The sequence below is a fragment of the Lipophrys pholis genome (assembly GCF_963383615.2).
Source record: "Lipophrys pholis genome assembly, chromosome: 10".
In the NCBI taxonomy this organism is placed as follows: Eukaryota; Metazoa; Chordata; class Actinopteri; order Blenniiformes; family Blenniidae; genus Lipophrys; species Lipophrys pholis.
The window spans coordinates 18,209,528-18,222,579 of record NC_137640.1 but is presented as its reverse complement, the minus strand read 5'-3'; the positions used below and the strand labels follow the sequence as shown (position 1 = coordinate 18,222,579).

The 13,052-nt window shown below is 42.2% G+C and overlaps 1 protein-coding gene across 2 annotated transcripts; it reads right to left on the bottom strand.

The window, feature by feature from the left end:
* Nucleotides 1–5,911: 5,911 nt before the first annotated feature.
* Nucleotides 5,912–12,376, bottom strand: cUnh1orf53 (chromosome Un C1orf53 homolog). 2 transcript variants are annotated; one of them, XM_080472788.1, is made up of 4 exons: nt 12,334–12,376; nt 11,863–12,162; nt 8,191–8,292; nt 5,912–6,129 (listed from the first exon to the last, which is right to left on the bottom strand). In XM_080472788.1, exons 2-4 carry the CDS (start codon nt 12,139–12,141, stop codon nt 6,058–6,060), a joined length of 453 nt encoding a protein of 150 aa, XP_080328914.1. In that variant the 5' UTR covers nt 12,142–12,162; nt 12,334–12,376; the 3' UTR covers nt 5,912–6,057. The 2 variants fall into 2 exon arrangements, with proteins under 2 accessions (XP_080328914.1, XP_080328913.1); XM_080472787.1 differs by having other exon boundaries at nt 12,300–12,347.
* Between the last annotated feature and the right edge of the window lie 676 nt (nt 12,377–13,052).

The window sequence follows — 13,052 nt, the reverse complement described above, 5'->3', positions numbered from 1 at the left end:
CCAAATCCAACATTATGGGCCACTTGAAGCATATGTGGGTCTTCAATTTAATCAGAGAATTTTTCATCACCTATCTTTAATGCACGAGGCGTTACTTGATGAGATTCAAACGAAATTAATATGTTTACAGCTCTAGTTTTACTGGTTGGAGAAATGTGTGTGAATAAATAATTAGAGGAGTGTATCGTCAAAGCAGATCAATCAATCTCACCAAGACGTGGAGCTCAGCAACAAACGCCCGCAGGAAAATGTTTGGATATTGAATAACTAAATACAGAATCGAAATAAAAGTGCTTGGTTATTAAAGATTTTTTTTTTATGTATTTTGGGGTCCCTTAACCAAAGAGCAGTGGGTAATAATTATCAAATGGACTTTATTTTTTTTCACACTTTGTTTTATTTTTTGAAAGATAAACAAATGAAGAACCAACATTGTTCTAATCTATATCCACAATTGCACCTAGAAAAGATTCTCATTTGCTCCTAAGACCAATCTCTACACATATTCTCTTTTTAAATGAATAATGTCAATAATAGCAACAATAATAACCCAACGAACCTACACTTGGATTAAGTTCTGGACCATACGGACTTCATGACCGTGTCCACATCTCTGCTCGATCCACCTGGACTAACAAACTGGCACAACTCAAATAAGTTCAACATTATAGTGAGGAGATTCAGCCTTCTGCACATATGTGGCCTGTTATTGCAACATGTAATGGAAAAATAAATTATGATGAAAAATTTAGCAGTAGTTAATAATGTGAAGATCACAGTAAATATTAATAGTGTTTATGTTTTGAAGATGGTTTGATTGTGACTCATTCTAAACAAGAGTGTATTTTCTCAGCTTTAGAGCTGAAGCTAACGTTTAAACCCTTATGGTGTTTACCTGTAATTTACTTGTTCATTACTGGATTGTCATTCCCCAGGCAGATCAAACGGGTATGGCACCTGTCCATTGAATGATAACAGTGAGGGAGCACGTTGACTCCACTTGAGCTGTATATTTTCTGTTAACATGAGAGAGGGAGGTCATCCATGAAAGAGGGTCTCTAAAATCTGCCACCAGTCACCTCTTGGAGAACAACACATAGACGTGCGGATTTCAATGACAAGTGCTCAGGAAAATGGTGGGAGTGAGCACTGGGGCTGAGAGCAAAAGGGTGACAATTAATTACACCTCTGTACAGCCTGCATAAATGATCATGTGCCACACTGCTAACAGTCATTTTGCTTTGCTCTTCCAGCCTGGGTTGACATCACAGTGTATCTCATCAATAATGCAGCAACACTGAGATCCATTTCACAGTGTACCACAACACAGCGTTCTCCGAGCATGAGACCCAGACAGGCACTGCAGCCGGCTCGGTTCACCGGTGAAACAGCAGCCACAGCACCCACCAGGACGCCCGCCTGCCCGGGACGCCCATGCTCCTCTCTGCTGTAGGGCATGGTGGTTAGATTACCACACATCCAGGGTTCATCTGGAGTTATCATTTCTGGGTCACCTCGAGTGACACTCCATCTCGCAGAGGGAGCTCTCAGTCACTCCCAAAGCCTGGCCAGAGAATCAGCCAGGGAGAGGTGGAGGCAAGCAGTCAAAGAGAGGCAAGGAGGAGGAGTGGAAGGAGGAGGAGGAGGCAGGGAGGCTCTCCCAGGATCCGCTGTGGCGCAGGGAACCACAGGCTAAACACTGACAGAATGAAGGAAAGGGCTGGGAAGGGAAAGGAGAAGGGGGTGTTTGAGGGGGAGGAAAGAGGGAGGAGTGAAGCACGGTGAAGCTCCATCCTAGTCACATGTATCCCAGTCACATGAGTCTGGGAGGGTAGGTGGGTGGGTGAGAGGATGGTGAGGCATCCTGGAAATATTTACAAACACACACAAGGCATGGCTTCATACTGTAAATATCTGAAGGGAAGAAAATATTATAAAGCGCGAGCAGGCGAGGTAGCCACGGCCGCAAAGATCAGCGGTGACTTTCTTTTTTTTTTAAAGGACAATGATTGGCAAAAATAATGCTTATAAAGAGAACTGTGGCTCCTGTGTATGTTGTCTCTCATTCCCATCCTTATTTTCTCTGTCCCTCACCATTTCCCTATCTCCTACTCCATCTCCTTGCTTCCTCCACTTTCTGTCTTTTCCAACCAATGTGCCCTCCCTCCCTCCCTCCCTCCCATCACCCCCCCCCCCCCCCCCCCCCTCCTCCCTCCCTCTCTACCTCTAACCACCACCACATCCCCTACCTCCCTCCACCCCTCCTTCGATCTCCTCCCTGCTCTGCTCTGCTGGAGCTCAAATCACTACCCCGGTCCCTGGCAGATGGAGGATAGGAGAGAGAAGCTCTTAACTAGCCAGCCTGAGCCTCTGCTCTCTGCACACCAACTGCTGCCCCCCCCCCCCCCCCCCCCAGAACCCCCACCCCCTGCCTCCAGAACAGCTCCAACAGCACACTGCCACCATCTCTCTTTCACTCACTCACTCACACACACACACACACCCACACACACACACACACACACACACACACACACACACACACACACACACACACACACACACACACACACACACACACACACACACACACACACACACACACACACACACACACACACACACACACCCGCTCCTCCTTCAGCTCCTCTGGGGACCCAGGATTCTCCAGGGGAATGGTGCGAGTATTAGTCCATATCTGGCCACACTAGAAAGGACATGGAAACATAATAGATGGATGTTTTTTTTATCACTATATAACCTTATGGGGCAAAGCAGCTTTTCAGCAGAGATGCGAGGGTCCAGGTGACGCTTGTAAATGCTACACTGACAAACAGACTTCATCTTTGTATTTCAAAGCAGAGTCATAGGCAGGTTAATGTGCAAAGGTTAGACAGCAGAAAAGCTCCAGAAAGAAATGACTGCTGGTAGATATAGGCAATATATGACAAATATGACTGTATTAATGTGAATCCAGGAGGGAAATAAAAAGGCCGAAATGGTCTTTCGCCACGTAGGTGCCTTTGACTGCCCCCGACTCTCCTTTTATCTGGGCTCATCTGGTGACCATGGCTTGGCCTGGCATGAGCCTGACCACCAGTTGCGGTTTCAGGGAGAAAATGCTCCTCTGTGCTATTTGCAGCCCTGTCTGTCCAAAGGAATCTGGTGCGCTGACTGTCACTCAGTGGCCGTGTGTGTTTTTTATCACTAATTCTACCACAGGGATGCGGTTGTCCATATGACCACTGTGGAGGCTGCTGCCCCGAGGCGAGCTGACATTGTCTGTGTAGAACGACCAGACGTTGATGTAGGGGCTGCTCAAATGCTGCTTGAATATCAAGACGCGCGCATGCACGTGGTTACATGCACACACATACACACACGCTATACAAAAGCGATGCCTGGCCAATTGCTGAGACTGATGTTCGTTCCTTTCAGCCATCATACGGCTGACACTCAAGTTTTTTTGTTTTTTTTTCCCCCCCGCCAACCCTGTGTCAGTTCCTGGCTGGTCTGGCCAACAGTGATGGAGACACTGTAACTGACTGTGGTTGGGGCCATTGGCCGCAGGGCTGCTGTGCCTGTTTGAGATGGAAGGGAGGAGGAGGAGGAGGAGGAGGAGGAGGAGAAAGGGGAGGAGGGGTGCCTGGCCTGTCAACTGGTTATGACTGGAGCCTGTCTGGTCTCAGATCCAAACTGGACAGCTCTCTCTTTCTCTGCGGCTAGTGCCACCATCCTGCAGAAAGGCACATGGTATATAGCTGCCACTCTGCTCCAGCACAGCATATGCTCCAGCTGAGGGCCAGAGATGTTCAGTCCAAAATGCCTGAAATAAACACCTCGCATGTGGCATTGGCTGGTGTAACTTAGGAGCACATCTGCACTGAGGAGAATATCAGTGCCTCGTGTGTGTGTGTGTGTGTGTGTGCATATTTTTGTTTATTTAGAGAAAACTAAACTTTTACATTCTATTCATTTTTCAGCATTTTAGTGGTATTGCATCATACATCTCAACTCATTATTTAAGCAGATTCAACAGTAACAAAGATTCAGAGGTTTTGTGAATAAACAAGATTAAATTGGAAAAATGGGTAAAGATTTACTCGATGGAAGAAATCTGGCTAACAATTATATTGACAGTAAACTAAAGAAATCTGACTTGTGCATTGACATACTGTATCTCTGAATATTTAAGGCAGTGTTCAAGAAAATTTCACCAAGGCTAAAAGTTTCTCATCATAGGCTATTTTAATCATTGCACCAGTCTAGAGGTAAGAAGTGTAAATAGTTCTGTAAAAATATGTCCATAGGTTGCTGTGCTGTTTGGGTCTCAGTCACCAAATGCTAGGTTAGAGGATGATGAAAAAAAAAAATAAAAAAATTCAAACTGTGCCATCACTGGATTGGGAAGACGTGGAGGGATGAGGCAGACATGAAAGTTGGCCTATTTCATGGTCAGGCTGTGGGACCGCCGAGGCCTTGAATGGCAATGCATCTACTTTAATGTGACAGACAAGTCCCTAGGCAAAACCCGCAGAGCCGCGGCAGGCAAGCGGGCCCAGGTACTTGATGAGTGTGACACCTTCACCGTCCCGCTGTAGAAATGTTGCTGCCGCACGCTCCGCTGCCTCAGTTTAGAATAACACCAAATAAATTCGCCTCTCATCCCGCCTGATGACGCGTCCCCAGAACCTGTCCTCCCCAGCACTGTTGGGATCATGAATCTCCTTGTAGCCGCTCACAGGGCTTTGCTCCGATCACTAAGCACTTGCCTTTGGGACCCACCTGCCGAGGAAAATTGTGGCTGCGCCAGTAGGCGGCTGCGACAGAATCCCGCGGCAGACACATCCTCTCATCACGACGCTGTTTGCCCAATCAGGCGGAGACAGGCGAGTGTGTGTGGCAGGTTCAGAGCGAGCGCCTCAAGGCATCGCGCTGCCTACCCACATGCACTCACAAATCAAGTGGCGCATCTTTCCTCAACGTCTCCTGCACGCACAGGTAGTGCGGTGCGAGTGCTTGACCTTACCTGGTACTATTACTGTGGGCTCCAAAGTGCAGTGTTAAGTACAACCTTTATTCTATATTGGCCTATTAGGAGCCACAGGGTGTTGTATTGGAGTAGGCCTGCCTATGCATGTTTGCGTCGACGCATACTGGCGAACATGCGCTGATCTATTGCAGTCCTGGGATAAGAGGGCCCAGGAGTTCATTAGGCTGCAGCTCAGGAGAGCAGCCGCAGGGAGTTATGCTGTAGCCAAGTGTTGCCAGGAGGCTGAGTTGCAGGTCCGGTGGGGAGGGCTGCTGTTGATGTCCATGGCATGTTTGCTAACAGCCTGATTCCATCAAGTGGTGTAAAAGCAAAGCAGCCAAGTGTGAGGGCTGACCCTTGGCCCCTTCCTATTTTTAACAACACAGTATTTCAGTCAAAGGTAGACAGTTCAGTCAAGCACTTGTGGAGTGTAAATGATGCTAATATTCATGCAGTCGTACATTTGGGAGAGAAAAATAACAAGAGATGCAAAGCTGAGGAGCACAAGGCTCCAGCTGACTATCTGCAGTTACTTTCGCTTATATGCCCTTTATCTTGAGGGCGAAGATCTAAAATGCACTTTCAGTTTTCATCTCCATACTCCCACAACCCTTGTAAATGCATCAGAAGAGCAGAATACTACAAAATATTAAATGCTCTTGAAGAGGAATGAACAATGACGCTCAAGGCATTTCACTGGACTTTGGAGAGGGAAAGAAATATCTGAAAAAAACACAACAAAACAAAAATGTGATTAAAGACTATTTTACATAAGGGTCTAGTGAACAAACCCTCTCTCCATCTTCAATATGTTAAGAATGAAAATAATCCTAAGAATAGTTGAGATTCATAAGAGGTAAGCATTGCACAGACACTACCCATATTTCATCATTTATTACACGGCTAAAAAAAAAAAAAAAAAAAAAATGACTCTCAAGTAGTCCAAATAACGACAGGCAGAAGACAAGCAACGTGCGGTGGGCTCCGTCAGCTGGAGCTTTACCTTTGGCATGAGTCTGTTAGGTCTATACATAAAACAGTGAGTTAAAGCGTTTCTTCATTGCGGGATCCTTCACGTTCACCTGACCATACGGACACTGGAGGAGAAAGAGAGATAAGTGGTGTTCAGTGGTGATGTGCAGTCAAAGGTGTATTCACACAGAGAACGGGACATCACACAACGATGGGCGGCAAGTCACACAAACGCCAAACAGGAATGAAAATGGGCAGGGAACAGATTCCTCAAGTGATTTGATCAGAAAACCCACAATGCAGGCAGACAAACTCCCAGTTAAATATGTACAAAAAATATTTGCACTATGCTTGGTATGAAAGAATTATATTGAATCGTGAATTAATGAACAGCAGCAATGTTTTGTGATGTGTGATGGTGAAACATGACGTCTCAGTTTCTTTGTGGAAGAAATACATGATCGTCGTTTGATCCAGTTTGATTGGAGCGTATTTTGTCTTAATGGGTAATAACATCTTTTATAATTATTCAACATTTTGTGAAATAATTTGTATCTTTCATTTAATATTAATTGATTGTAGTATTATGCAATGTATTATTTTAGCTACCTACCATATATTTCAATGTTCGGGGCTTGCTTTAGTTTCTTCACCTGAATAAATAAGTAATACGTCCGCGTGTGTTCACATGTTTGTGTGTAGGTGTTGGCATATTTGTGTCTGTATGCGTGTGTGCATGCAGGTGCGTACGCACACGCATGGATACGCTTGCATTTATTATTTCTTTTAAGCGTCCGTTTGTCCATTGCGAAGTACTTTGAATGACATTTTACTCAGAGGTGCTGTATGAAATAAAAGGCTGACTTACTGATTGAGTAAATAAATGAACTAATAAGTGTTTATCAAGGAACCTGCTTTTGTTCAGTATTACGCAAACAGAGCACTTCCCACATGACCTCAACAGACTAATGATCCTTTCAGGTGAAAATGAAAAGCATGAATGAGTTGACATTGTCTTTATCGTTGGGTTCGCTCTCTTGATCATGAGAGGATGTAGTTCTCAGGGCTGAAAATGATTTGTTCTCATTCCAGAACCAATTTTGCTTTCTTTTAGCGAAATAGATGTAGGTCATAACAGAATTCCAAGTGGTACAATGGTTTTTTAACTTACTCGGTTTGGCTTTAGTGCTGCAAAATTACATTTTCCTTTTACAATTATAGTCACTGCATTCCAAACAAGTGAGATATATGGACTGCCGTTTAGAGTCTGCTTTCTGAATTTAGAAAAATCTTCACTAGTTGGACTGATTTAAGAATTTATTTAAAAAAAAAAATTTAATTTACTGAAAGCAGAACTTAAAAAAAATAAAAATAAATCATGTAGTCTAAAATGGAAATTAATGGAACGACTCAGCTTAAAAGCATGAAAACCTGAGTCAATAGAACTGTTTTCTGTATGTATCTTATGTGTCTCACCACGTGTTGCATACACTCTAGAGTCTTGACCGTCATCACCCTAGTTTGGATAAAGCGCGTGTAAAAAGAAAAGGATGAATAGATGACTAAGAATTATCAGGAAGAAATTATTGGAAAAAGAGGATATTGCCACAATTTCAAGATGCTTAGTAAATAACGCAACAACATATTCTGAAAGGAAAAGACAAGTCTTTTAATTTCACATTACATTACTTACTGTTGCGATTCATAGACATTTTTCCACTGCAAAGTAAAATAATGGTCTTTATATAGTCATGATTCCTGTTACATTGATGGTTTTGCACTACATCTTATTCTTTCTATTTCATTGTTGTATAACATGTATCTTCATGTCTTATCAAATAAATGTGTTAAAGTTGTGTTCCTCAACTAAATGATCTCACCATATTTTCTTCTGCCTGAGCAGCTGAATTGTATGTGACAGTGTCAGCAGTCATGCAAATAAAGTTTTTGGCTTAAAAAGAATTAAAAAAACAACAACAAACAAACATATGTATAGAAACACAGTTTACATCTAAAGTTAATTATCAGCGGGACCAGAAAACATCCCCGCTGTATAAAACAGGAAAGAGCAGAACGCAACAGCTGAGGCAGGATTAATAATAAAAAAAAAAAAAAAACTAGGTAAAAGAAAACAGAGTGAAGTGGAGGAAGACACAACCTGGTGAAACGGAAAACAAAGCGCTCACATGTCTGCATGCAGTGCCACAGCATCTTCCTCTCTGAAGGTGGGCATACTCTGTGAACACTTTATACCCGCTGGAAGGGTCGACGTACATCTGCTTCTTTGCCTGAACATAATGGAGGTATTATTATTTAATTAGCATGACACACAAACACGTATGCTGACGGGTGACCCTTGCGTACTCACTGTATACAGTGCATATATTCACCCAAACACAAAGGAACACGTGAGCATCCTGCTGAATATAAACATATACACAGAGACAGATTGCTTTGGGTCAAGAAGAAGAGGGAGCAGACGACCTCTGCGCATAGAAACAGATGCAAGACAGTTAGATTTTTGTGATTTCACTCATCAATTAGTGTTCTTGTTTTTTGTGTGCAATTCAGTGGGTGAAAATGATTGCGATGACTAATGCGCTGCATTCAATTAGTTTTGAGCAGTTTCAAGAGACGTTAATTAAAAAAAAAAAATTTTAATCCAGACATAGCCATTGTTTCATTAGGAATACATCTTTGATACTGCACATAAAGCTCTCCTGTAAGTGAAAAACAAACAAACAAACAAAACCGAAAAAAAAAAAAAAAAACCACAGAACTCCTCTGCCATCCCTTAGGAAGTTAGAAAATGTCATCTCTCAGTCTGTTTCAAACTGAGAGCCCACTAGTTGGTGCGCTTTGACAGGCCACAAAGGGAAAAGGGCCCTAGGCCTTTTGGTGACACGGCCTGTCATTTCACATGGCATTGCGCGGCCACATAGTGAAGCTGGCATAGCTGGGCCCCCTCTGTATTGTGCTTTTCCCACCCAGGCCCTACCAGTCTCCTCAGGTCGCGGCCAACTTGCCTCAACTTCATGCACACTTAGAGGCACAATATTTACAACAGATAAAGCCTCGAGGCACGCCGATGACACCTATTCACCACTGTCATCAGCGCACAGCGCTCTGGATGCGTTTGATGGAGGAGCGGGTAAGATTTGGCGAATATGATGGACGTGGCAAAACAAGTTACTATCATTACCTTGCCCTTCAACGGTAGATTTTAACCTGTGCAGACACTGTCGTCTGAAAAAAAAAGAAAAAACGTGAACGTGTAATTCAGAATTCAACGATTCATCAGTGGCAGGAAAGTAAAAACACCTCATTCCTTCAGACACGACGCTCTCTTTCTGTCTGTCTCTCAACCCCAAAAATATTTACAGCTTCAGTGCTTTATAATTAATAAACCATATCTGTTGTGGTGAGGGAGGTAAACATGAAGCGAGTGAGTCACAAACCATCAACTGTTTTATCTCTTTAAGTGATTAGAACGAGAGTAACATTTCATTTTGCTGAGGACTCCAGGGGAACCCTGCCCTGGGGAGAGGTAGGCTCTGGAGAGGCATCACAGCTGGTACATTATCACACTGCGCCGGGACAGTACCAGCTCTCATAAATTAAGCTGCTCCTGGTCCAGCGTGGTTTCTGCTATGTTGGATTACGACAGATTTTTTTTTTTTCCATTCTGGTTTGTTTTATTTACTTAGTGAGGAATAACAAATACATCAGAGCTACGTTTATCTGATAGGAGTGTCACATTCAGTACCAATCAGAAGAAATGTGTGCCTCCCTGGGAATGCTGATCGCTTGAGACGAAACACATTAAAGATTATAACACATGATGCACACTTTAAATCCACCGAAGGGAAATAAATTGACCGTAAGCACTTTTGAGATGTGTTTTATATTTTCAGTGATTAATGGTTTATCAGTGGTTTTATGATGATGTAGTTGTTACCACTCTCACCCCACAGGGAAAATATTCCCGCTATGAATCTGGACTTAGGGGCCTTTCTGTGAAGAGTTTGCATATTCTCTCTGTGCATACGTGGGTTTTCTACATTTTCAAAACGTCATGTGTCTAATTAGTGACTTTAAATTGCCAGTGGTAGTGTGTGAGCGTGTAATCACCTGTCTCTCTGTTTTTCACCTGTACTGGAGGAGAGACCAGTACAGGGTTGTGTTTCTTCTTTTATCGTAAAGTGAGATTGTCTACAGCATGTAGGAACTGGAAACACTGAATGAATGAGTGGGTCATTTTCTTTCTGTGACACTGACCCTTTGTGACGGATGGAATAAACTGTGTTACTTACTTCCGCTGGTTTATAAGTGATAAACTATTTGTAACTTTAAATATTTCAACAAAATGAATCGAAATCTAACTTTCGGGCCTGCTCAAAGAAGCAGAACTGTTCAGACAGAGTATTTAAAGTAAACAATGTTTATTTTACTCTTTGTGTTCCATTTCAGCCTGACTTAAACTTCACATAGTGGAATACATTAAACTTGTCTCTTATGCCATTAAACCCATATGCTGTTAACATGATCATAATTTTCTGTTCCAATGGCTGATGGCTGATAGAAATAACCGCACCTTATGTCTACCTGATGGAAAAGAGCATCAAAAATGTACAATACAGCAGAGCCGTGGGTTGAAATGTATGCCTTTATATGCATGTCATTACAGCAAAGATGTTCCTTCTCAATAAAATTACTATAATGACATGCTGACTATATTGTGCAGATTAAGTTAAGATTGTTAACTTTATCATGCAACCGAAAGCCTAAAAAGTCAAGTAGCCGTGTTAAATGTAAATGAAAACAGAATAAAACATTTTTTTTAACCTAATGTACCAATATTTCATTCTTAATGGAACATGAACAACTCATGAGATTTTGAAACTGGGACCGTTTTTTGTTTTGAAAATATTCGCTTTTCTTGATAGCAGTGAAACATCAGGTTCACTATTTAACAACAGCCTGTAAACATCTGCAAAGAGATGCGATCAGTTGCTGGATGTCAGTTACTTCAGAGTCTTTAGGACTTCATTACCAGATTTTTTTCAATTTATAATGCGCTAAATGTAAAATGTCATGAATGGTGAACGGTCTGGATTGCAGGCAGTCCAGTTCAGCATGAAAAAAAAAAAAAAAAAGGTTAAATTATTGCTGATGTATGCTTCTTTTGTGAAACAATTTATATACTATTAAGAAAATATGTGGACTTTTGTTGCTGCCATCAAATTCCCAAAATAATTTCCATGAAATTGTAAAATGACGTAGTGACAAGCTGTCCTATTGGGAATTAAATATGAGTTGATTCAATGTGCCAGTCTTTGCGATGTCTTTATTTGCATTTGACATGGTGGTCAAGGCAATCTTGGGTTGTGAATAAAATGTTTTTTTTATCAATTTTGATTCAATATTTAACACAAGTAGCTATTTTTGATATTCAGATGTCATACAGAAATACTGTGATCATGTGGTATTTGTTCCACTGCTACTGATGGTACAATCCACCAGAGAGTAGCCCAAGTAATATAGTCTCAAAGATAAACACAACAACTTCAAAGTGTTGTCATCAGTCAAGCATTACATTAGACAACACAACACACATTCAATAATAATAAAAAACAAACAAACACTGAAATAAATGATTCTGCCTGGGGGAATCGACTGACATTTTTTATTATTTAAGTCGCATTTTGAATGATAAATTGGACTCCTAATGCTTTGTTGTGGTCCCCACAAAAACATATGGACAGGTCGGGTTGTAATTAATCATGACAGGTTGTGTTCATCTGATTGTAGGACATGACACAAATTGAATTTGAAGTGTTGGATGTGATGCATCTTACCTCACACGCCTCTCTGTGGGTTGTGTGGATGTCCATGTGTTGCTCTGTGAGCTCTGCAGCCCTGTGCCGGTCCCCTCCCTCCCTCCCCGGCTCTCTGCAGCCCGCAGCCCTGCTGCCTTCCTCCTCCACCCGGGACACGCTGCTGCTGCCTCTCGGCCGCCTCCCGCGGTCCTCCGAGGGCTGCGCTACCGACAGTGTTATGAGACGTTTACGAAGGTGGTGGTGGAGAAGAACGAGCCTAGAGATCAATGCCCTGCCGGGGTGATGTTGTTGAAACATTGCCGTCAGACGCTACGCGATCTGTAATCATGGAAAAAGAAAAGAAAAGAAAAACTACTTTGACATTTCGTGTCTTGCAGGAATTTAACTTCTGAAGGGACACCACGATCATCTTAGATCCATGCATGCAGATCTCAGTTTAATTCATTTCCACCTACACAAACAGACGCTCTACTACTGTGTGACCCCTACTTTAGGTGTTGCCTGTTCGCCAGCATGTTGTACTTCCTCGTCTGCCCCTCGTCACACTGCTGACATGTGACCATGTCTGGTTCACAGGCTCACACAGCGCCCCTGCTGGTTGAAAGCTGCCACTGAGGACCACGGAGTCACATCGATGTCAAACGTCGTGCTTACTCTCAGAAGGATGCACACATATATTTGGGGATTTATGTATAACATCCGAATAACGAATGACGCTCGTGCCACATGTATTGATGAAAGTATATATTTCCTCTATGAATACATTTGTGAGTGTCTTAAAAAAATAAAAAAACACTCATTGGGCATTTGCAACATGATCTTTGTGTGTGAATTCATTCAAGCAGCATTCAAACAGGCATTATTTGACACATGTCAATAATCTATCTACAGTTTTACTGTATTGCTACGATACTAACAATCTCACCTGTTGGGCCCAGTTTAGTTTTTTTTGTGATTCAAAATCACAGAAGGAAAAAAAAAATCAAAATGTCTAGAGGATCATTCATTAATGGATTCTCTCTTTTTAAACACATGTTAAACCAGCTGATTACTTTATCCGAAATAATAAAGTTGAAGCCACCCATATGAGTGAAGTTGGGTATTTACAAATTTCATTTACAATATGAACTTCCTGCAATCAATGATAAGCATTGGAAATGAAGAAAAATTCTTTGGATTTGTTAAGGGCATTAAAAAACATACAGAGA

Bases quoted from the DNA above. Each gene is read 5' to 3' on its own strand.
- cUnh1orf53 (XM_080472788.1), bottom strand. From the start codon at position 12,141: ATGTTTCAACAACATCACCCCGGCAGGGCATTGATCTCTAGGCTCGTT. The intron at 8,293-11,862 runs GTAAGATGCATC...CATTATGTTCAG, and splicing joins CCCACAGAGAGGCGTGTGAG to GCAAAGAAGCAGATGTACGT. The intron at 6,130-8,190 runs GTGAGCGCTTTG...TTTCTCCTCCAG, and splicing joins GTGGCACTGCATGCAGACAT to TGTCCGTATGGTCAGGTGAA.